The sequence below is a fragment of the Hetaerina americana genome, unplaced genomic scaffold (assembly GCF_022747635.1).
Source record: "Hetaerina americana unplaced genomic scaffold, ioHetAmer1.1.p SCAF_8, whole genome shotgun sequence".
Taxonomy (NCBI): domain Eukaryota; kingdom Metazoa; phylum Arthropoda; class Insecta; order Odonata; family Calopterygidae; genus Hetaerina; species Hetaerina americana.
Genome location: NW_027287427.1, coordinates 68,723,593 through 68,748,991, shown reverse-complemented (window position 1 = coordinate 68,748,991; position 25,399 = coordinate 68,723,593). Strand labels below are relative to the sequence as shown.

The 25,399-nt window shown below is 38.7% G+C and overlaps 1 protein-coding gene across 1 annotated transcript; it reads right to left on the bottom strand.

Annotated features, from left to right (window-relative positions):
- Window positions 1-1,003: 1,003 nt before the first annotated feature.
- On the bottom strand, window positions 1,004-23,991 carry LOC139697748 (uncharacterized). Its single transcript, XM_071596577.1, has 5 exons — window positions 23,888-23,991; window positions 11,058-11,303; window positions 9,698-9,805; window positions 5,038-5,169; window positions 1,004-1,587 (listed from the first exon to the last, which is right to left on the bottom strand). Exons 2-5 carry the CDS (start codon window positions 11,292-11,294, stop codon window positions 1,357-1,359), a joined length of 708 nt encoding a protein of 235 aa, XP_071452678.1. The 5' UTR covers window positions 11,295-11,303; window positions 23,888-23,991; the 3' UTR covers window positions 1,004-1,356.
- Between the last annotated feature and the right edge of the window lie 1,408 nt (window positions 23,992-25,399).

Genomic DNA, 25,399 nt, shown 5'->3' with positions numbered 1-25,399 from the left:
TGTTATTGAATTTTTAATAATATAAATTAAATCTGAGCGAATCAGGAAATCAGTGTGATAACTACGATATTAGAATCGATCAAAACAAAACGCATGTTATGAGGTTTTCTAGAAAGAAGAAAGTGAAGTTAAACGTTCAATTGAGAGGACAAAAACTAAAGTATGTGGGATTGTTAGCCTATCTTGGCAATATATGGACCGAAATGGAGGAAGTGCTTGGGTCTAAGAAGAAAAATTGCGTAAGACAAAGAAGCATTCACAAAGAGGGAATTAATGGCAGGGACGTGAAGTGAGGAGATTAAGAAAATATATTGAAAACTTTCATATGGAGCGTGGTTTTGTACTTTGCTAAAAAATGGTCGTCATATCCAGATGATAGGCGTAGATTGGAGACTTTTGAGATGTGGTTGTGGAGAAGGAAGGTTAAGCTAAAATGCGCGGAAAGGGAAACATTGGAAGGACTATGTTTGGTGGTGTAGGAGAAAGGATTGTTGGGTGAAGTCCAAAGGAGTCAGGATAGGTGGATGCCGAGCATTTTAACTGAGGATGAAATATTGAAGACTGTGATTGAGGAGAGAACGTTAGACGGGCGAGGAAGAGGGAGGAAAAGGATAAACGCGTTGGACGGAATGGAGGGAGGTAGAACGTATGAGAAATTGAAGAACAATTTACTGTATTTTCGAAAGCCAGGTTGTGCCTTGTTAGACAAAGCTAATAAATGGATTGATATTCAGTCTGTGTCCACCAAAACCTGCCTTAAACGGTAGAATGCCGATATTAATAATTTAAAATTCGGAAATCTTTGACTGAAAGTGAAATCCGTGAGTGATGGGGTGCAAAAGACCGGACTTCGGTATGACACCAACAGATATCATCGTTGGCTTGGCGAGCCCTTGGTTAATTTAAAAAAATCCTAGTTCGGATTTCAAGGTTAATTTGTAAGAATTATTTGGATCGTGCATCAGATATCGTGCAGTAAATAAAATTTTTTTAAAGCAAAAACTTATGTTTCACTGGTAACTTGGCCTTTTCTCGTGCATTTTACATAAAAATTCCATTAACGTCACCCATTTACACACCTCCTTTAGAGGAGCAATTCAAAGCGTTGGGTTCATTTTTAAAGCTTGAAACTCTGGTAGCACTTCGTCCTCGTCTCCACAGTCAACCTCTCACAGAAGGAGAGGGTTTGAGCACTCGGGGTACTTTTTTTTGGCACAATAAAGTATTTAGAGTTACCTCCGTTCCCTCTCCCAACACTCTTCCCAACAAAACAACTTTCCATAAGAAGCGGCTCTTCAGTCTTTCACGAGGTATATGATTCTTGACGGAACGGTGCTCCTTCTATCGAGGAGCCAACTACGCGTCGTTCGTCTCCTCTGAGTTCCTTTCCAGTTCCTCCGTGGACAATGAGTCCATAGTAAGGGGCGGCTCGTCCGGCTCCTGGGTTGAATCAGCTACGGAGGGAATCACGAGTTGGTTCGGGAGTCGGTCTTCGAGAACGGCAGAAGTGCTTTCCTGTATACCAAGCGCTCTCCTGAAGATCGGTTTCAGGGCATCTATGAAAGTTTTCGTTCTTCTGGCGGAGTTCTGAAAAAAAAAGAAAATTTTCTGTTTTGTAAATCGTTACATTGCATACAAATTATTAATATTATGGTTCTCGATAAGGTGATGATGCTCTGGAGATAATATGAATCTGAAGGATCTCTGTTGGTGAACCAAATATCAAAATAATACCCTCTGCAAAAACTATCTGGCTCTCGGTATATCATACAGGCGATGATAATATTTAAAGAAATAACTATTACCGATTGAACATTGTACAAGAATTAATAACCTTGCACACCAAAATTTATCTGCACAATATAAACCAAATGAGAGAATATTAACGAGAGAAGAGATTATTTAGACGTGAGATAAGCAAAGTCAAACGCTGTTAGTGATTTTTCCTCCATCTTGTGAAAGCGATTAGAAGTGAATCGCTACATAGATTTTGAGGTACAAAATTATCATCAGATCACCGGATATAGGAATTTGGAATACAGGGAACGTGGTACGAGAAAGCGCCATATTTCTAATCAGGAACCTAAAAATGCAATTGTACGGCTAAACTTAGGTTGTGAAGGATGACTTTGATGTGAATCTACTTGTATTTAACAACATCAGATTTTGGTAACGATGGATAGGTATCTCCATTCACTGTCGAAAAAAAATAAACAGAGACTGTTTGGTTTGAGCAAGAACAGTAGAGGCCGTGGCGAGGGTCTACATCTTGGAGAAGAAAACACAGAGGAAGTGATCAGGGGTGACTTAAAAAAATTCAGGACAGTCTACAAAAATTCGAAGACAATAGGACCTGCAAGGGCGTATATTATCTGGCAGTAGCAACTAATTTCGTGGTACTGATAATTAGTTTCCAGGAGACATTAGTAACTGAAGACAAACTCACACCAAATCACAAAATAGACTTTGCTTACCCTGCAGCAAACACCGGTCTATGGTGTCATAAATTACGTAGAACATGTTTCCACACGTCGAGTACATTTCATAAAACCTTTACAAACGATCTCAGAGGGGATAATTTGAACGAAAGCGGCGGTAATAATTCACCGGTGGACGAGTTATGTTGTTTTAGAAGGGGGCGGATGAGAGCAAGTAATAAGGAAGGGAAGGGGAGCCGAGAGTCGTTTAGCGGACTCGCTTGACACACGTTTAGATCTCCGACTGTGGAAGTAGGGTGCGTCGCAGCGGACTGGAGTAAGCTCGGGAGATCGGTCGGTCCTCGCCTCTTACGGTCTAGTGGCGGGAGAGAGAGAGAGAGAGAGTAGGGCAGCGTTGCGTCACTGAAATTGTCTCGAAGGGTCGCAGCGGTTTACTTGCGATAACCATGAGCCGTCGAAGTCAATCAACATTTCCTTACTCCGTTGATCCAAAGTCATTGTATAAAATCAATCACTTCGTGAAATTATCGTTGGGAACTTTCACTCTTGAATCAAGAAGTTGGTGTGTGGCTATCAATTGCCATGCGTCGTATCGTTCTGATCGCTATTATTTGAATAACTAATGTACTATTCCGCCTCGAACACCTGTTCTGCTCCTCCATCGGGTTCACATCACCCCACCTAACATTTTTAACTCCAAATACTTTCTACCTTCTTTCATTCCGGCCGGCATGGCTAAAATTTTCCTCACTCTGCCTCACTTATCCAAACATTCTCTCATCTGCCACCGTGTTCAGTCGTCCTCTCTGCCTTTCATATCCATTATTCAACTCTCCTGCCTTTTTTATTTCTCCAAAAACATCTTTTCACCATTCATGCTTACCAGATACATATGAGTTTCTTTCTGAACATTTTATTTCCTCCAATACTCCCCGTATGTATGGGTATTGATATTCATTAATTCTCCTGAGCCTTAACCATGATATATTAAAGAGGGCGTTCAGAAGCTTCAAATACTCACTTTTATCCTCTTTATGTTGACTTCAAGAATTTCTCTCAGCAGGGCATTATAAAACTTATTTTCTCCATTGTTTAGTGTAGTGCGTGTTGGTAGTTGTCAAAAAGTAGGTTGGTCAAATTTTTCTTAAAATTGGAGACATTGAGCAAGGTTTAATAAAATATTGTTGCTTGAAGACCTGATATCTTTTCATCATCACCCGTATCAGCATTTAAATCTTAAGATTAGTTTATTGCAGTCCTCCATTCTTCTCTACTCAGCCTTGATTCCCATACCCTCTGATAGCTTTTCTTTTTTACCTCTTTCTTAACTTAGCCTATATTCTTGTCTTTAGGTCTTCCTTGCGGGATCTCCCCTTCAATTTTTCCCTTATATGCACGTGCTTCTTCTGTACATACTTCGTGCAAGTATGAAAAAAATTTATGAACACATTTTAAATTGTTTAAGAGTTGCAATTCGAATTTGACGCTGGTAGCGAAGCGGATCGAGAAACGTAGAGACTAGAGATTCCTCTCTGAGACGCCATGGCTGCAGGATTTTTGTAATAGCATAACCTATATCCTGGAATAGAATAGCCCTACTTCAACGATGGGTAGTATATTAGAATATGAGATTCCGTGTGAGAGCTAATAAGAAGTTGGTCCTGAAAGAATCCACCCATGTAATATTTTGAGAAAAATAGAATACCTCGTATGAGAACCTTTTGAGAAGAATAGCCTCACAGAACAGTTAGACCTTACTCCCTTGCGAATTACTCCCCTTGGGACCTCACACACTTATTCCAGCGTCTCTTCCCCTTCTCAAAACAATCGGAAAATTCCTTTTTTTCGGAATGGTCATCAGCTGCCTCGTGCATTCTCCTTAATCTCGTCAACTGACTGCTGGGAAGACTGGGCTTTTGTTTCAGGGTCATAGACCCATGACGCATCTCCGGTGATGACCTTTTTTTAGAAAACCTGGGTCATCGTTTTCAGCTTGGAACAAGTCTCATGCAACTGCAACATGAAATTCTTGACATTGGTGAGATAAAAGAGAATGTGACGAGACTTGCCTCCTCCTCTGCCTGGAACGATATCCTGCCCAGTGGATTGTGTAATGCTGTTACCGGGATTCATCGTTTCTTTTTAACCATCTATATGTTTATTATGGGAAGAAAATGAAGGCCGCTTCCTGCTTCCTTCTTCAATAGTGATTTTAGTGCTACACCATCTTTTAAATGACCACAACACCCCCCCCCCCCCCGGCTGGAATCAGACGTATTTGAATTCACTGAGGGACAGATTTCGCACTTTATCTTGAATCTGTTCGAGAACAGAATATTTTTAGTAATACCACTACGGAATACAATGAATAATCATTTGTCGGTAATTTTCAGAATCAGCGATATTTATGTGTTGTTCGCGCAGGCGGTTCAGGGATAGGACAGTGGAGGTCGCCAAGACTGGTCAAGGCTGGCCCACGATAGTAATTCATTGTAAAGCTAACAGCACACCAAAGAAAACCTATTCAAAATATTTACCATCCAGTAGTTTCATGTAGAGTGTTACCCAAAATTACTTTACGTGGTTATGCGTAACTTACCAAAATAACGCTTCCGATGATTTTGGACACGTCCGTGACAACAGTGAACGCCGAACCGAAGAGTTCGTCCGGAAGGACTAAACTGACCCTGTTCCCCTCAAATTCCACCCCAGAGGATTCCGTAGTGGATCCCTGTGAAAAGAGAAAATGATTAGTAAATTGGCCAACATTGCTTGAACTCGCCAAATAATTTTTCTCTAATCTCATAATCTTCTAATTTTTCTCTAATCTCATAATCTTCTAATTTTGCTATCCCTTCATTATCATCTTGTTATATACATATTTACATAATCAATATTTTTCAAATCAATTATTTATTGAAATTGTAATAAAAATTAAAGTTAATATTGAAAAAATATATTCTATCAAAATTAAATTTAAATCAAAGCTAAAATTTTGATCGAATTAATTTTGTTGGACGCGACTGCATTTTTTTCACGGTTTCGGGATTTTCTGACTACGAACGAAATCTCTGAGCTAAATGAAAGTTTGATAAGCCACCGATTTAATCAAGGCCCACGGTCAAACACCATTATTTTTTCCTCCCTTACCTTCGATTGGAATACGTCTCCGTATTTACTTACTGATTTATGCTACCTTCGCGGCCCTCGTAGCCATCTGGGTGAGACATCGACCCGAGATGCTCATCATAACGAAAGCTCATGCCCAAGGTGTAAATAAACATGTTAACACTGTACTCTTCCTCCTGATACATTTCACTCTGTGCGAATATTTTTGCCACCGGGTGAAGTATTTTATAAAATTCTTGTAGTTGGGCTAATTCAGCGTACACCGTATTTATCGCCAGCCCTCGAAAAATATATTTGGAAAATTTTTTATTAAAAATATATTATTATTTCGGTCCAACCTGTACCTTGAATTGGCATGATATCTACGGGTAATAAATATCATTAATCAAGTCTTCATTTTGAGTCTCCCCTAAGCGTAAATATAAATTATTTTTATGGCTTTATTTCCTTAACTCACGATAATGCCATTTTCTCTTAAATACTCGTGCTATACGCTGTCGTGAACTTAATACAATAAACCGCCAATATTGCCTTTTAAATGATAGTAATAGTTCAATTTTATTATAATATATCTTCTTAATATAATATATCGCATAATATTTCTAAAAATTAAGAATAATTAGAATGAGTGGAAATGTTTATTTTTAGTTTTCTCAAGGGAACACGGTTTAAAACCGAGTCGGAATAATTTTTCCGAAGTTTATGATGGGTAGGGGAATTAATACTTTAACTTACCGTTTTATGTGACTTTATAAAATAATATTACACTCCCGCAGTCGCCACAATGACTCATTTCTTATTCTATGTATTTCTGATGTTACTCATATTAGGTTATTTTTCAAGGAAATGGCCATGATGGTCATTCACCAGCATGCCGAGTCGAAAGTACACCTCTCAAGTGACCTAGGAAACATCAAGCGCGACACACAACCGGAGAAACATGACTCTTTGGGCGTAGGGTGATTTCACTGCGGTTGCGTTTAACGCGCAAGGTAGAAGAATCTTTACCTTTACAATAGAGGGGAAAAATTATTACGTTCTCTTGGAAGTACTGTGGTAAACACCTGGAATCGTATTTTTTACAGGGGTTGGGTTGACGCGTTGGCTTGTGAAATGGTTTCCCAGTGTAAGGGTCCGCGGTCGAATGCCGATGGTGGTAGAATCTTTCAGAGATATTGCTATCCCTATTTGTATGCTCTTTGGAGAGCCCTTCACGCAGTTTACTTCGTCCGTCGGATGAGACACCAAATTATATACCCTTTAGCTTCTTTCTTAGCGAAATACTGATGCAAACATCGGGTTCCTCTTATTTCTTCCCCCATGCCCTGAAAAACCTACCTATCTTACAATGGCCACTAATCCCCATTGGCTGAAATCCTCCCTGGACCTCAGTTATCGGTCCCATACCGCAATTGACATGTCACTAAAGCTCCTGAATTATCAACTTCCTTTGTGTAATGCTCGTATTTTTACTGCTTTATGTTCACTATTAATCTTTCAACAAAATAATTAGGTGCGTTTAAAATTTACATGAGAATGAAAGCAAATTTTATCAAATTTCGGAAAGGAAAAAAGTTATCTCAGATTAAATCGTTATCCTGGATGTAAACATTGATATGTCATTGAAAATCCTTAATTATCAACTTTCAATGTGTATCGCTTAATTTTTTGAATCAGAGGTTAACGCATTTAAAGCTAAGAAATGACACATTAAAAGCTAAGAATCAACATTTATGCTGGAAAGCTGTTATTGCCACTCAAACAAAACTTCCTCCCTTGACGTCCAACCTGTGATGAAAATTAACCCAAACTAGACAACAGCAAGTTATAAATCCGCTGGTTTTCACGTTTAAATAAATAAACTGAATCATAAAGGCTCAGGAGAATAAACAATTACTCTGCTGATTGCTATATCAAATACAAGAAAAAATATATCGTTCGATAAAACCAAATGTGTAGGTTAACATTCTACACGGAATAGCGACGTTAAGGTTATCAGTGTAATATATCTTGTATGTTATACAGGAGACGGTAGGCGATCGAAAATTCAATATTTGTCACTTGAGATTAATGTTGCGCGTAAATTAAATTATGATAAAAATATTATACAAAAAATTCAATAAAAAATAGCTCGCATTACCCCGCTCCTACTGTCGACAGCTGGTATTTTTACAAAAGTAAAAATTTCAGTTTTAAAATAACGTTTCATTTCCACAAATATAGAGTGCAGTATTTCACATAAGTACGCAATAAGTATGTAGAAACTGTGTGATATAGTAATGGGAGTAATATAATTCGCCTTTGGATGAAGTAAAGAGGAAAGAGTTTCGCGTGTTTTTCTAGGCAACTCCTTTTGCGCTCTAAATAACTAATGTATGCCCAAGAACGCGCTGGGTACGTTGGAATGCGGTGAAAGCGAGAACGAGCACGGCATGAAAATTCAATCTTAAATTCAGTTTCAAAGAAAATAAAAACTAAACGCACTCTAGCAACAACGGGTTGTCTTTCAATATTTTACGTTATTTATTCGCCGTTGCCTTAGTTGCAAAGCACAGGGTTTGTGTTGTTTCCAGAATAAATTAAAATGAAATAGTTTTCTTTTACATGGTAGATATGTCATATGTTTTTCTCAATCCTGTAATAACTGACTAATTTCGACGCCTCAATCATTGTTTTTAGCCAATCACAGAACGGGAGGAGCCTATACATCCACCTTGCTGCAGACATGCAATCGCCTTGCCGAGTTAACGTGGCACACTTTTGAACGGGACAGCGTCCTTGAAGCGTTTCCATATATCGTTGGAGCGTTTGTTTCATTAAGCGAAATATTCTCCGGACCGAAACTTCTCCCATATCGTTCCGAAACGAACTCTGGTACTTCTCCCCATTTAGTACACTTCCTCGGTCTAGAATCCCGGCGTATTTTGGTAGCTATTCTCTTCGGGGATTGGATTTTTATTGTCGAGTGTAAGTCGTCGGCAAAACCATGAAGTAATTAAAAGAGTTAGGTGCTGGACCGTACAAAAACAATGATTAAAACTTGAAATTTTGTCTTCTTTATTTCTCTTTCTCCGTACTACTGCGGATTGTTTGTCTTCTATCCTTCTACTTAGACAGTTGAAACAAATTTTTAGGAGGTGATTACTTGAGCCGCTACTAAAACTAGTTTGAAATAAATATTGATTGTTTGATTTGTAGGCCATTATTTTTGTTCTCTATCTCTATGCACTTTGGTAATAGAGTGAAATAATTTTTATCGACGGCTGTTTAAAGTTAACTTCAGTACATTTCTTTTATATAAATATTTTTTTGGTATGATTCATAAGATATTATAACTCGCTCGCATTTTTCTGTATGATATCATGTTAGGCAGGGTTATGATCGCACGCATGTTATTTGTCATGTTACATTTATCGGTTTGTGAGAAATCGGTTGGTACCGACTCAATTCTCATGTTCCGTTTAGGTTTTGAGGAATGGCTAATAAAATTATTCTTTTGAAAATCTACATACTTAATGTAAAGTGTTCTCTCCCGTTTACGGATAAAAACTTTATGTAGCTATTTAAATTTTTCGGTTTGAAATGAAAGACGATCGCCTCATTCCCTGCACCTATTATTTTTATTTTGCCAATTTCATGGCTTGTTTTAGAATCAGTAAATACATTATCATGAAAGAGCTACTATTGGGCCTATGCCAAAGAATTCGCTAAATCCAATGACTGCTAGGCACGGCTTTGTCTCCTTTTTAATTTCACCGGTTCTTTCGGAGAAGTTTATTTAATATAACATTTGTTATCGTAAAAATAATTTTTTTTGCGTTTTGATATATTGCGGAGGGAGAAATGAACAAATTACTGTAGATAACAGGAGTCATAGCAGTAACGTGTTAGAGATGGTGTTACTTATTTGTTTAAAAAAATTTTATTCATTATGCGTAAAGTGATAAATATGTATTTCTTTAAATAAAGTTATGATTAGCTGCAACAAGCAATGCGTTCTTCAGTCTCACTTAGCAAGGGGATAATAAAAATCATGTTATGTCCAATTAAATACGGGGTTCATTAGTTCGAATTTAATATCTAACGGTTGACACGTATGAAGTCCAATTTCAAAAGTAAATGATTCATACCCCTGAAGTTCCCATAGCAGACGATGGCGCTGGTCGACTTCTAGGTCTGGATCCACCGCTGGCTGCTGTGAGTAATCTCGTCTTTAGCTCCAGCAGTTTGTTGAATTTCTGAAAATGAAGCAACAAAATTTATTCTCTTTAGAAGTCACAATTTTATTAAATATATGTCTGCGTTGTCACAATCACATTACTGGAGAAGAATTTTCAACATGCCAATTATCCACTCCAGTAACTCGCAAAATACTATTTTAAATCGATAGAGATTTTTCAAGGTAGTTAAGTGAAGATTCTTTTGAGACAATAAAACCGACTCAAGACGAAATAACTGGTCTCGGCGGATATTTCATGGCAATTAACGCAGGCTTAAATTTACTATACGCTTCCCTTGAACTTATAATTAAATATTGTGCTCATTAAAGTCCTGCTTGTATTAGAGTAGAAAAATAAGGTCGGACATAGTATTAATGCCAAGACTTTGTTGCCTTAATTGACTTCAAACAAAATTCAACAGTAATTCCCAAGTAAAAGATTTATCTTACCAAACTTTTTACCCGGCGAGAAAGTTTGCGCCTTTTTTCTACTCCACAGGAAGTTGAATAACGAGAAATTCGATATTACTAGTGAATTATGTTTTGTGAATAGAAATAAATATACACCATTTAATATTTTCAAGTGACTTCCTGCAAGTTAATATATTTTTCAGTCCATTTTATATGGAAAATCACGATCAAAATCCTTTTTTTGAAAGCCTTTTCTTTCTTTTCTTATATTCCTTTAAATTGAGCTGCTTAAAATAATGTACAATGCTACAATTAAATTAAGTAATAAAAAATTGTATTGTATTTAATTTCATTTCCGAGTACTAATGTTTGAATTTTCTTTTAAAAATGTAGCCTTTCCGACACGGTGACCAATATTCAATTTAAAATCTTTTGTGAACAAACTTTTATGTTTTAACATCAATATTTTCGATCCGTATAAAACCTCGTTCCAAACCAAAGTTTTTATTGGTATTTTCTTAGCATCCTTCCTCAACGTGCCTTTCATTCTCCTTGTGAAAGCTCCTTTGCGAAACAAAATTCTTCTCCTTATGCTGTTCATTCATTTCATTCTACGATAAAACCTGCAACGCTAGGTATTTAATACACCAGAAGAAACCTAACGGTTATTTTTATTTAAATACAACTCGTTCGTGATTGCGGTTCGCGGTTTATCCACTCAAGGAGAGTTCCATGGCGAATTCATGCGACTACGAGTGGTGTTCGGTGAGCCTGCCAAAACATTTCTCCTACCACGGCCAATCGAAAAAAGAGAGAGAATTGGGGTGTGGGGGAGACCATCGTCCCATGCATTTTCGCACCCAGAATACGAAATCCAGAATCCAGCCGAGCTTCCTTTTGTCCCTTGCCGTCCTCGTGGCCAACTCCGGTCCAAACACGTCTTCATGGGGGATGGCCGAAAGTAAGACGGCGCCGCTGGGTGGGTTGCTGACCGCTAATGCCGCGGCCCTCACGTCCCTCGGCGCCGCAGGGGATGCGATGGCGACGGACAGGGCAAGGGCCAAACCAAAGGCCAGCACGGGCCATCGGACGCGCATCTTTGCAGCCTGCGAAAGGAGGAAGAAAACAGGCAGGAAACGGTATAATATATATGTATATAATAGGTGTGTATAAAAATAAATATATGTATATATATATATATATATATGTATATACATGTATATATATATTTATATGTATAAATCATGAAAGATTTTGTTTATATACATGTACGCACATACACACTGGTGGGAAAGGTGGAAAGAGGGAAGACGCTTTTGAGTGGCGGCAAACAATACAGAGTGTATTATAATACGCGTATATTACATTTAAAAACATAATACAGCTATCAAGACACCGAAAATACTTAACCCAGATATTGAAATATTTCGACGGTCCGCTGGTCTTCTTCAGTCTAAGCAAAATTGATGTAATTTTGACGAGGAGAGATAGAGAGGGGAGGAAGAGGGTGAAGGTAAATCGGGGAGAAAGACCTTTTTGAAATATTTATAAATGTATTGAGCATCACGCGGTGGAATTTCTTCATGGTGGGAGGAGGATAGCGTTTTTCTGTTCCAGTGAATAAAATATTTATTCTAAGCCGGTTTCGGCAAGTAGTTCTATCTTATGTTGCCAGTAACTTATGCTCAGTATCAAAATCGGTCGTAAATGAATATTTTTTTCCGTGGAACAGAAACGCCCTTACTGTTCTCACTATTATTGCAACACTGTGAGAATGTTGCGTTCGAAATTCAATAAAGAACAGTACATCATTCTTGAAAAAAACAATGTGAAGGAGGTATTTTAAAATTCGATGAAAGCAATAAGAACCACTGACACCGAGATAGATTGAGTCGCCTAAATCCAGACATGGGAGCACTTAAAAGAATGGCTATACTTATGACGGTAAAAAAGAAATTTTACACTTCCACAATAAAGATTTAATATTTCACATGAAATGTTTCATAGTGAAATACTAAATATTTATTGTGGAAGTGTAAATTTTCTTTTTTGCCCTCATAATGAAGGAATTCCACAAAGTTAAACCTGAAACTGTCATGTTTAATGGTTGTCCTTGTTTTATTTTTATGACAATTTATTGTCGTCAAATCAATATACATTTTAAATGCCCAAATAATAATGCGAATCATATGAAACTCATTATAACGTATTCCGTTATTCTTGGGGGAAATTATCGGAATGCCGACATTATTTACGGTTAGTAATCGTTTCCCACCGAAGCTCCCAGTAATTCCAAGATGCCTCAGTCCGAAATAATTATTTTCATCGGATATAATAATAACTCGGGCAAATTCTAACTCACATGCACCTCATCTCCGTTTCTCGATAAATGTCGCAAGGGGACATCGATCAGCGTTTTGCATGAAACATTAAAACATCTTCATTCAGCAGATCGGAATTAGTCGGAAGAACTTTTTATTCTGCTAGATTCCTAAAGACAGCGATGCCTTCAACGTAAGTTCCTACCGAAGAAGTGCCGAGCCCGGTTGTCGGAGTCACCGCGAAAACTGAGGTTTGGACTTAAGTCGTGGCATCGGCCATCGCAATAATCGATCCGGACTCAGCTCCACCGCACGCTCCGACCCGAGGCGAGTGAAAGGACGTTCTCCAGTCGCGCGGGGGTGGGACGAGCGCTCCCGTCCGCCGATGATGTAAGCGGAGGAGAGCGGGTGAGCGCAATTCTTACGAACCACATTGCGGCCGAGGGATGGGTTTATTTTAATTCCCGTTTTCTTAGCCGGGCCGACCTCGAGCGCGTGGACGCTGGGACGCTCAGATCGTTTCCGTCAAGTCACGGGCGGAGAGAGAGAGAGACATCGTCCATCCACGGCGCGGTGAAAGCTCCCCCCCCTCCCCCCTCCATCGCTCGCCGGGTGCTGTTTACACTTCGTAATCACCGCGGGGCCACGCCATTCATGAGCGTCACCCGTGAGCGCGGATAAAATGTGTAGTAAACATAACTCTGGTGTCGCCCCGAGGAAGGAAGCATTTGCGAAACGTTAATTATGGTTGGTTGGAAACTGTGGTTATTAAAAAGAGGAATAAAAGATGCTCCTACTCGTAACAACCTACATCCAATCCTCCTTGGGTATCCGAGGACCATCTCGAATAACATTGATTGAAGTGATACTCGGAATAAGGAGGAAAGCGCTCCGTTTTGTGGAAAACTGCCATGTAAGAACACAAATAGTCTCTCACAATTATGACACAACCTGGGATGGGAGCAGCTCACTCTTTTCTCTTCCTCTGAGAGGGACGCATCAATTCGACCTCGCCCTAACGATGAATCATGCTCTAAAAAATTGTACTGTATACATGTAGTAATTCGCTTAAGAAACTAGCTTTAAGGGGTGACCTAAAAGAAAATGTAGTTCATAGCAAAAAAAGTATATGTGAAGTTTTAAGACTGTTAAGAGAAGCTGACCTCTTTTGGCTAACAATTTCAAGTATTCATTAATAGAAAAAATTTTTACATGCGACTCCAACGTTTATTTCATATTTATTTATATATTGTACGCATTAATATTTGAAAGTATTTTCAAATTAGGGAGAGTAGATACATAAAAGTGTGTGTATGCCTATACACACACACATATATTTATGTAGGCTCATGTAAAATCTTTTACATAATAAATATTCTGATTTGTAGCTACATGGTATGGGAGCAAAAATTTGTGCAAAATGACCTCGGCAGTCGATACCCTATTTATTCCCTTAACTAACACCACTGAGATTATAGTCCCTGTTGACTTGAAGACTCAACGCTAGGTTACATTTATTTCAAAGTTATCATTCATGCGAATTCACTTTTGATGTTACGAAATAACTCAAATCTCGCACTATATCTGCAGATCAAGGAGTGTTTAAAAATTAGAGATACAGCCAGTCGTAAGGATATATTCAAAGATTCCCTTTTCCTTTGCACAGTTCACGATCACAACACAATGAGAGGATTGCACCAGCATTTAATATCCTTTACAGATTTCTTCCTCTCAATTTACTCGGCTTATGTCTCCTTGTACACCCAGCAAAACACCTCGAGTGGGCTTGTGGGTTATTGTGTACATGCACATATATTAGCAAATAGTGCGCTTTGTGTATCCAATAAAGGACACGGCGCGAGAGATGTGCGTAGGATTTTTTTCAGTCGGACGCGAGCGTGAATTCCCATTACAGTAATCTCAAATACGGTCCATCCATTGTTTCCCAATATTCGTTTTTGCGTTTAGCTCAGATCATTGCGGCACTTTCATTTTGCATGCACATGAATGATAATTATTGTGTCATTCAGAGCCTTCTCTTTAATGGGCGTAATCGTATCAAATGCTAATGACCTCATCGTCAGCCACCTGTCCTAATAACTGCTTCTATTAGCTTCAAATGCATAAAAACAATGCCCATGGCTTTGTATTATTGATTTTAAAAATGCATTCCGAGAGGTTGCTTTAAATCACGAGAAGACTTGACGTCCAATAATCTTGTAAGTGTAATGCCTAAATTAATGGAAAATTCACGCAGCAGACATTTACATACTACGAACTTGAGGGGACAATATAGTATCAAATATAATAAGCATTAAGAACTCTACGAATCATTTCTAAATTTTTCTGAACCGTAATGGATGCGGTTTCTCTCAATACCACCAACTGTACAAGTCAACTCCTTTAATTTCATGTTAACTCAATTATTTTAAACTAAAGATACCCCGTAGTTGAAGAATGAAGATGAATTAGGTTAGATCTTCCAAATTGTAGCATATTTGAGGAGGCAACTATATCAATTCACGGACGCATCATTGAAAAATATCAATGGAAAACCTACATGAAAGGAAGCAACATTGTAGCTTTCATTATCTATTCCATGAGGGAAGGGAATATCCGTGTAATTGAATTGTTTCAATCGATTAGGTTAATAAGGGGATATAGAAATATCTCTAGGAGCCTTACCATCTGTAATTGCGAAGAACATCAAATAGAGAAGCAATTTAGTCATCCAATTGAGAAATGAATCATCCAGGTAGGGTGAAATTGTTTCCGCTAATTGTTTTCGTTTCATGCTATCGATATTGGGCTTTGGATATTAGACTGTCTCCTCAGCTGTTGGTGATGTAGACGATTCAGTAGGGATAATCGCAAAACTGGCCTCTGTATATATTAGAAAACGAATTGACTACGGAAAAAATAGGATTGTTACTTCTCTGGCGATTGATTTGAACTCTTGCTACTGATCATCCAGGGAGCAGTTTGTAGGAGTGCTGTTTCAAGGGAAGATGTGCTTCCTCTCTAGTTAAATGATGTCTGAGAGCTGGAGCGCCATGTCGTTACATGCGACATCGATCGATTATACGCTTAACAAACAGTTTGTTAGCTGATTGATTAAGGTAGTCGTTTGTGGTATTATAAGAAGGGCAAGCCTCAAAGGAGAGTGAAAATGAGCGGTTAATTATTCCCGCGAGCGCCTTTTATTTCAGGAAACCTTGGAGAATGGGGTTTGGAAATCCCTTTCGCCGCGAGCAGTTACGCAGTTACGAGTGTCAGAAAGCATAAAACAAGGGTCTGCTAAGAGTTAATACCTGCAATTTTTTGCTTCGGCAGTCCGTTACTGCGTCTCAAAGGTGATTATCTCTTCATTCCCCATCGGTGAAAGACTTCAATTCATTAAAGGATTTGAAAGAGTATGAAGTGGTGTGGATTAGTTCCATCAAATGCAGACATTTGTTTGAGCTCGCAACGCTTCTCACGTGCTCATGCGTGCATCGGTTGCTGGATCGATTTTTGAATATGTTCAGATTAATGTGAACTTTTGGCAAATATGCTCCTAGAGACCGTTGATATGGGTACAAGGAAAAATATTCACGGGTTACTTTGGGCTAATTCCATATGCAACCCCAAGGGTTTTAACAATTCTAACCGAAGTACTCTAATGTCGGATATGATTGCTTCAAATTAATCTCAATCTCAGGCCATGATTAATTTAAATCGGTTTCAATAACAAAATTATTTTTCTTATACTGTAAGTTCAATTAAATAGATTTATATTGTATTTTCATAATTCACGTGGATTTAACGGAGTCAGCCGAAATACTAATGATTACGATGTTGAAACAACTATTCATGCATTTTCTAAATTGTCAGAATATAGCATTTACATTCAGTTATTTATAAATTATTGGATAACATTAGTCTCTCATATTTCATAGGCAGAAATGAAGATATGGAAAAATCAGAAACAATCACAATTTCCATTCCAGCGATCTTGCCTGTGAAATAACTGATTCCGCATTCTCTAAAATAATTAAGTTGATACTCTATGGAATGCGAGATCCACCTTGCAAAAAGATGCTACCGCCTTTTCTTTCTACAAATATTTGAGACCACATCACCCCGTGTCTTTTCTAGGGATATAATGGCAGTGATTTGTTATATTGAATTTCAGTGAAGACTTTCAAATAAGACTAGATGATCATTTAAACTAAGCATAATGAATTTTACAATCCCGGAAATTAAGTTTGATTCTGTAACATTGTTCTGTTTTTCTGATCCCTTCAGTGGCAATAATGGCTGCATTGCTCGTCAAGAACAGTTAAAAAAGTGAATACTTTCTTTGATAACCAGCTGTGAAATCTTATCGCAATTTGCAAGTGTTTGGACATATAAAAAACTGCAATCATTGTAACATAGGGGTAGCTGATCCATTGGCGTCTGTAATAACGCGTACTTTGCATCGGAAAACCCTATTATATATAAATGAGCCGTATATCTTTGCATTGCACTATAAAAATCGTTACCATGGGGTCGTTATCGACACTACTAATTTTTTTCTTGCATCATGGAAACCCAATTAAACGAAAGAAACCCAGGTATTATGTATTGTATCAATTAATGATTAAGTCTCTATAAAAAATTCATAGGAATTGAAAGGCCTGCAATTTCAAAGACGCGTAAAAAACAAATTAACATCTTTGAACGGTGTCTATTCTATGTTATTTCATCAACATTGCACAGGAGATTTCACTTTCACATATTGCATGTCTTTCTCAAACAAAAACAGCATTTGCTTAGAAGTGCGCGATTTTTTTTGCGAGAGGCACTCGATTCGTTTATCGTGTCACGTAAGGATATTGTCGCCTGAAGAAACTGCGTCTACATGTTTTTCCTACATTTTGTTGCTCGGGGACGAAGAGTTTTCTCGATATCGCTGTCGGAAAATGACTCCACACACGTCACCAAACGATCTTTGCATGGTTTTAAGCTAAATATTACTCATATTTGTCCCAAATTCAGAAACAGTTTGCGGAACATATGAATCTTGATATTTTGCGCCTGTCGGGAATAATAGGATGTAAAAATTGTTTTCCATTGATAGACCGAGTTAGGCTGAATAGCGGAAAAAATTTTGAGGATGCATTTGCATGGAATTCACCTGAGATAAAGTGTTTCTTTGAATTTTCTGTTGAACATATAGACAGAATATATAGAAAGATTAAAAAACTAAGCTAGAACTCTTAAGCATTTAGTTTACGTTAATGTGACAATTATCACTTGTGGAAAGCTCAGTCTTCTTAAATTTCAGGGACATCTTTAGAAGAGGGAATTGTGGTTGTCCCAAGGCTAGAATACCGCGTCCCGCCCCTAGAATCCGGGTTCAAATCCCGGCTGTGGCAGTATTTTTCAGAGGTAGTCCGATCCTTGCTTTGATTTGGGTGCTATTTGGAGAGCATAGTAAATAAATGACGCCGTCCATCATTAAGTACGTTAAATTGTGGACCCTTTGGTGCCTTTCGTTAAGAGTAGGCTAATGCCGGCGCCAGGTTCCTATCCGCCTATCCTTCCTCAATTCCCTGTGTATCCTACCCCTAGAAAATTACTCACCTATGCTTAATGGTGCAAAAAACCTTAGCTGTCGGTCATCTTCTCTGATAAATATAACTACGAACAGCTACATATCTTTCCAGAAGTGAGTTGAATCCTCAAACAGTCTCGGAAATGCAATGTTTCTTATTTTTTCATTGTTATATGAGCCGCAAGAAGTGACAAATAAGCTGTCATGGCCATAAAAAGGCTGCTTTCTCGTTTACCAACAATATCGGTTGTATGTAAGCTAAGGCCAACTCATTTGGTGTATTCCACGAATGGAAAACTTTGCAATGTCTCGACTAATTCCAAATGAGTATGAGCGAATGAATGATGATTTGTTTTCATCTGTCTTTTTTACTGTGTCGTGCACACTTTGGAGAATGATAATGAATTGGAGATTTTGTTTGATATTACATGGATTTGGAGCTGGATACCGATAATTTGATGAAGTTTTCTCGGATCTTCCACTGGGTCAGAGGTTCCATGCTGGCCGACGTTTCGATGCCCGACTCGTTCATCGAAACGTCGGCCAGCATGGAACCCCTGACCCGGTGGAAGACTCGAGAAAACTTCATCAAGCAAATACGCCGGGAAAGCACCAGATCTTACTTGGATACCTATACTTCGCATGATTATTGCCTTTGTGCCTAAGCCATTTCTTTTCAATTATTGCGGAAGAAATTAGAATTATGTAAATCCTTCTCGGGGAATGATATAATGATCCTGACTCCCGGTTTTCTTGTTGTTGCGGTTTAATCCAAAGAAACTGCTGGAGATGCCGCAACAGTAACTTTTAACGGAGTCATCCGCTGAAGTTTATTTCAATACAACAATTTCAGAGTGTAAAAATCATTCGCCTTGACTGAGATTTCAGAGTTTAAGAGGACGCCTCGATAGCTCAACTGGCTAAAGCACTCGACCGGGTATTGAGGGATCTGCGTTCGAATCCCAGTCAAGGCGAATGATTTGTACACTCTGAAATTGTTGCATTGCGGTTTACTCTTCAGAAACTGTTCAGCTACAGTTTAGTAACGGCGTTTGGAGATAAATTTCCACACGGGGAAAATTCGATGCGAATCCGTAGGTTAGGTCTTATAAAATCTTCAGGGGAAATTCTTGTAAAATTGGCTCGAGAAATTTTCTCCATTTATCATAAATAATGTCGGTTCATTATACAGGCCAGCCATAAGAGGTCGTGATCGGCTGTAGGCTGGGAATGGCTACCCTGTCAGACGCTCGAGGAGAATTTCAATATATGCACCTAACGGAGAACTAATTCATACCTCATTCGACAAGATGGCTTCGAGATGTGGAGAAAGTTATTTACTCCGTAACATAACACAACTGGAATCACTAAGGGAATTTTTCATGGCAGTTTACATTGCGGATCACCTCATTGGACAAATCTTTGCAGTTTTTTTGCAGTTTACAAGCATACTTATTAATGCAAGCTCACTAGGTTAACCGGCTCATTATGATCATGAATAATTTAAAAAAAGAGCATATAAGGCCTATGGAAATGAGTGGCGTAATATCCTCTCAGGTGAAGTAATATTGCTTTCTTTCTTTATACGTCATCTAGCTAAACTTTCTCTAGATGTTTCCCACATCGCAAAAGAAATGTTTGCTTTGCTACGGGTATGATGTATGAAGACTTGCGCAAAACGAACCCGAATCTTAAAATTATTGATCGTTACGAGAACACTGAGATTCTCGCAGCGGCATCAGTGAAATTTATGCCCAATGCCACTCACCGCTAAGGCAAGAAGTAATTTCCACAGCGGCGACGGCGAACAATGTTCTCTTTTTTCATATAATCCGCGCGCGACGGCATCTTCAAAGGATCACTCAGGTTTCGTATCCGGAACCCGAGATGGTGCTGCGTGGAAAGTATTTTCATTTAGTGATCTGGTACATTAGCGACTATGCCAATTCATATATTTTTCGAGAATTGTTTAGTTCTTCCTGGATATGAGTAACTCAGGACAATTGGTTTTGTCGTTTGAGAAAGATTCAGGTGACACAGGGATTTGGTATGTTGGGGGCTGGGGATGCGGCAGTGAAAACAATCCTCAGCAAACGAAGAGTTAAGGTTTAAGTAGACGATAATTTTAATGAAATGTAGATACTCATTGAGCAAGGGTTCTGGAGGAGTAAAGATTGGGAGAGAAAGATGGCAGGCTCACGACAGTATAAATATACCATTACAGAATGTGTGCCGTAATGCTAAAAGAAATATTTGAATTTATTTATAACTGTATGTTATCAAATGGACTCAACTAATAATTGTGTATAACAAATCATGTCTATCGCATATAATAATCTTTAGTTTTTTTATTAATGTTTCTTTCGCCGTCTTGCTGTCATTCTAGACAAAAGATAGGAATAATGACAATATGCTAATAGTTTTTCCATGTACTTTGATTAATCAATTAATTATAATCTAATTACGATTGATGACATTTTTTTGTCTTCAGCTCTGCACAAATTCTGTGCCGTGAATAACATATTGTACCCAGTAACTTCCTATCTGCGATCGTGGGACGTTTGAAAATGCTTAAGTTAATTGATGTGTACACGAATAGAATAAATAATATTCTAAATTGGATGCTCGGTATAGACGCGGGATAAAACGTGCCATCCGGATACGCGACTCTTCAATAGGAACATTTGTATTTCACACCATGGTTTTAGGTACTCAACCCTGCTCTCATACTACCTTGATCAAAAAGTTCCCGGAATAACCACCGTGTGGCGCTCCCATCGTTCCGATTTGAGTTCTGTTTTTTTTGTTAAATTGGTACATCTGTTGTTGATATTCCCTTTAAATCTTAGTGTCATAACTTGACATTTGCAAAAGTTACGGTCGGTTTTCGGTATGTCCATCAGTGCTTCCTGCGATTTTTCCATTACTTCCTCTCGGCTGCTAAAACGCGTTCCCCGTAATGGTTTTTTAACTCGATTGAACAGAAAGAAGTCACAGGGAGCCAAATCAGGTGAATTCGGTGGCTGTTGGATGGTATTTGTTGCATTTTTCGTCAAAAAATTACGAATAATGATAGCACTGTGCGACGGTGCGTTATCACGGTGCAAAATCCACGAGTTTTCTGCCCACATTTCTGGTCTCTTTCGGCGAATTGCTTCACGCAAACGTCTCATAACGCCCAAATAATACTCTTTGTTTACTGTCTGGCCTTCTGGCAAAAATTCATGATGCACTACACCGTTGTAATCCATGAAAACCGTCAGCATTGCCTTCTTTTTTGACTGAAAACGACGTGGTTTTTTTGGTCTCGGCTCATTTGGTGAACGCCATTCACTTGCCTGATGTCTGGATTGCGTGTCGTACTCATAAACCCACGTCTCGTCTCCAGTAATGATCCTTTTGATGAATGTGGGATCGGATTCAGCCTCGCAAATCATGTCTTTTGCGACGTCAACACGGTCTCTTTTTTGCATGAAATTGAGGTACTTTGCTGCTACACGACGGAAACCCAAATCATTAACCACAATGTCTTGGGCGGATCCATAGGCAATGTTCAAGTCCTCCGCTATTTCTCTGATGGTTAATTTGCGGTTATTGACCAACATTTCTTTTACTTTATCAATTTTTTCACCGACTTTCGATGTCGATGGTCTGCCACTGCGTTCATCATCTTCGATTGACTCACGACCACTTCTGAACCGCTCGTGCCACTGGTAAACGACCGTTTTTTTTAGAGAATCGTTGCCGAAACACTTTTCCAACATTTCCAACGTCCGTGCGCCACTAAATCCGTTTTTTACGCAAAATTTAATACAAGTTCGTTGTTGCAAATTTAAATCCATTTCTGAAATTGTAAAAAATCGCCAACACACACAGAGATAGATGTACTCTTGGCTACGTAACTTTTGCAAATGTCAAGTTATGACACTAAGATTTAAAGGGAATATCAACAACAGATGTACCAATTTAACAAAAAAAACAGAACTCAAATCGGAACGATGGGAGCGCCACACGGTGGTTATTCCGGGAACTTTTTGATCAAGGTAGTATATCTCATATGCTTCCTAGCAGTCGCTGGTTTACCTGTTAGAGGTAGATTTTAGATGAATCCAGAAAAATATTGCCAAGTTTAGTGCTCATCTTAGAATACCATCATAAATGTACGACATACAAGTACACCATATCTGAATGCCATATATTAATATCATTTAGCATAAATATCGCTAGCATTGCACCAGATGAAAGTGAATGCTAGCAACATTTTACTGAGTGCCGAAGGACGAACGAATTCAAATCGTGACACCGTGACGTCCCTCTCAATCCTCTTCCGAATGTGTCATACCATGACGTAGGCGTATTATTTATTTGCGTTGGAGGAGAAAGTGGTTGATTTGTGATGGGCAGCAACCGAAAGTCCGAGTCTCGCAATCAAGGCTGATATAATTCCTCTCCAAGGATACCATTGGGCGATAGATGGGAAAAAAGAAAGCGCTACAACTTGCGGAAGGAGATGAGACCCGGACTTGGACCCGGAGGTGTAGGATACCCCGTTTCTACCTTTCTCCGTAATAAATAGTTTTCCGTTGAAGCGTCACAAACGGATTCCATTTCCTATATATGGGAAATCGGATCGTTCTTCCTCGCGAGATTCTAATTTTTTTGTGTCTTCCTCTATCCCATTTTCTTGCTTGCAAGACGTCTTGACTCACTCAAGTCACTCTTTCGTAGCATTGAATTGCTGTTGGCACTCCTAAGTTAAGAAAATTATGCTCACTGAAGGGATATTTAATATTTTATTCCATGAAAAGTCAATTAATAAATGAATGGACTAGTTAAAATTATTTGAAAAATTGCATGAAAGAATAACATGAACATTACTTAAAATTATGTCAACTCATTTCAATAATGTCTTCCTCGGAATCTAACATATTCTCCCTTTTTGTTAAATATTGTATTTATTTTTTCAAGTAGATTATGGTGCATGCACACACTGCATGATATAGTATTAATAATTCCCAGAATCATTATTGGCGTAAGTTGGCTTAGGGAAAAAGAGTGGAATGATTATAAACTATAGCACAAAAAATTCGGTATTTGCCCAGTAATTTTACTGTCGTACTTCCAGCTTAGTTGTAAATCTCGAAATAAAATACGAACTACCTGATTACATTACTAATACTTACCCTGAAAAAACATCAAAGTTCATCTTTTAAGCCACTATTCACATTCATTTAATCTGTCATAAAAGATATGTAGCAAATGATATCTACAAGCGAACCGCCATGGTGATAAACTAGACGTCATACTTTAACGATAATGCCTACTACTAACTAACTATAAAATTAATAATGACATTTCTTTGATAAATATTTAGGTTGAATATTTGAAAATTACGAGCTCATATACGTAAATTACTGCGTCTGAATAGTAGAAATATCCACGTTTCACTGGCTATAATATTGTAAACAAAAATCTGTTAACAAAAATTTAGGGTCAGCATTAAAAACCGCCCCCCCATTTTATAAATGGTCTCTTATCCCATTGGAAGCGTTTTACACCTACTACTGCATACTGAATTCGGAAACCATTCCTCCCGAAAGGAATTCTTAGATATTTCGGTCACACAGCTGATTACGGTTTTATCGAAAAAATGCATTGATCTATACTTCACAAAAGATATGCTATTTTAGGGAAAGGAATCGTTGTCCTTTTCTAATGGGAGATCCCAATTGCCTTAACCGTCCTTAATCCCCTTGGCGTGTCTCATTGCGTGAAAGGCCTGACCTACCTCGACGGTCTTCCAGAGATGGCGATCTCGGGGCGGATCCTCTCTCTCGTTGAATCCTCCAATCCGTTCGGTGTACCCGCGACCACGTGGGAGTACGACAGCACTTCCCCTGGCGCGAATTTCGGAGCGACTGCAGCGGCCGCTTATTCTCGCCCGTATGTCCACGCACACGACGGGGAGGCACGCAAGAGAATACGGGGGGGAGAAAGGTGGGTGGGAGGGAGGCAAGGAAATATCCCTCGAGGTGGGGGGATAGAGATAGGGAAAGGGGCCGAAGGAGGATTTCGAGCGGGGAACAGTGAGAGGTGGGGGAAATGGAGAGTGAAAATTAACAGGGGTCGGAGTGGGAGTAGCGCAGGGTGGGGGTAGGTGGGTCGCATTATGAGGTCGTGTAGGTATCGGGAATTGAAAGCGGGTGAAAATGGTGTGGGTTGGGAAAGGGGGGAGGGAGTTGTGAGAGAAATGGGTGGCTTCATAGTTCACCTTTAACGACGTGGGTGAATCGAGATTAGAGCATCGTGAGAATCTACCCATTCCCTTGCACGAGGGGCCGGTAGTTCTAGCGAAGTGTATGGAATAGGTTAAGTAGTATTGGAGCCGGTTGATATTTGGCTAGAACAGAGACGGGATTGATTTTTTCCAGTGGGATTCCTGTAGCGGCGTCAGTGTTCATGTCAAGTGAGGAAAATTGGTTCGTGATGTATTATTCACACACTCTCCGGACGTGTCCAAAAAGTAATTAAAATTCACAAAAGGAATATTGTAGGGTATAACATCTTTTACAGATTAAATATATATTTGCGTGACTTAATCAATGGACACTATTTTCGATGGTTTATTGAATGTAATCGACAAAATCGATCAAAATGAAGAAATTACATCATCACTACGCTCCCATCTTAATCAGATACCCTTCAAGAAGGATATTTTCCTATTTATTCGTTTTTTTTTTTTTGGAAATAAACTTTGTTTGATCCTATTGAATTTTTTCGCTCCTGAATGAAGGTATTAGACAGAAGTGTATTTTTATCAATTTATGCTAGAACTTGTCATTTTTCTCATTTTATACTTCTTAATTCTTCGAGTTAGTTATATTAAATAACTGCGGCGCTGTTTATATTACTATTCAATACTTACAAGGGGGATCTGGTCTATGTCAGTGTATGTGGGATTTGACTAAAGCATGGCTGTCTACCGTTGAACTGGGTTTCCAATCGTTAGAGTTTATTTGCATAGTAATTTAAAATATTACTGAACATTAAGAAATTATTTGCGAGATATGTTGATTATGGAGAGTTTATGCTGAATGCTGTTTTACTCCATTCTTGTTCTAGTCCGACGTTCCTTTGGTCAAATGGTACATGCTTTTTCCTTAGTCTAGCTTGGGATATGAATTAGTTCCACTAGGCAATGCTTAACATTACTCTAAGTCCCTTGGAAGTATTTTTATTTAATTGTATGCCACACGTCAGCTCTGATTGTATTGCATGAGCAACATTTTTCTAAGGTTTT

What these genes read in the sequence shown, in the direction of transcription:
- LOC139697748 (XM_071596577.1), bottom strand. Translation starts at nt 11,294, where the DNA reads ATGCGCGTCCGATGGCCCGTGCTGGCCTTTGGTTTGGCCCTTGCCCTG. An exon ending in TTCTGGATTTCGTATTCTGG is followed by an intron (nt 9,806 to 11,057) that starts GTGCGAAAATGC and finishes CTTCATTTTCAG; the next exon opens with AAATTCAACAAACTGCTGGA. An exon ending in CTGCTATGGGAACTTCAGGG is followed by an intron (nt 5,170 to 9,697) that starts GTATGAATCATT and finishes CTCTTTTCACAG; the next exon opens with GGATCCACTACGGAATCCTC.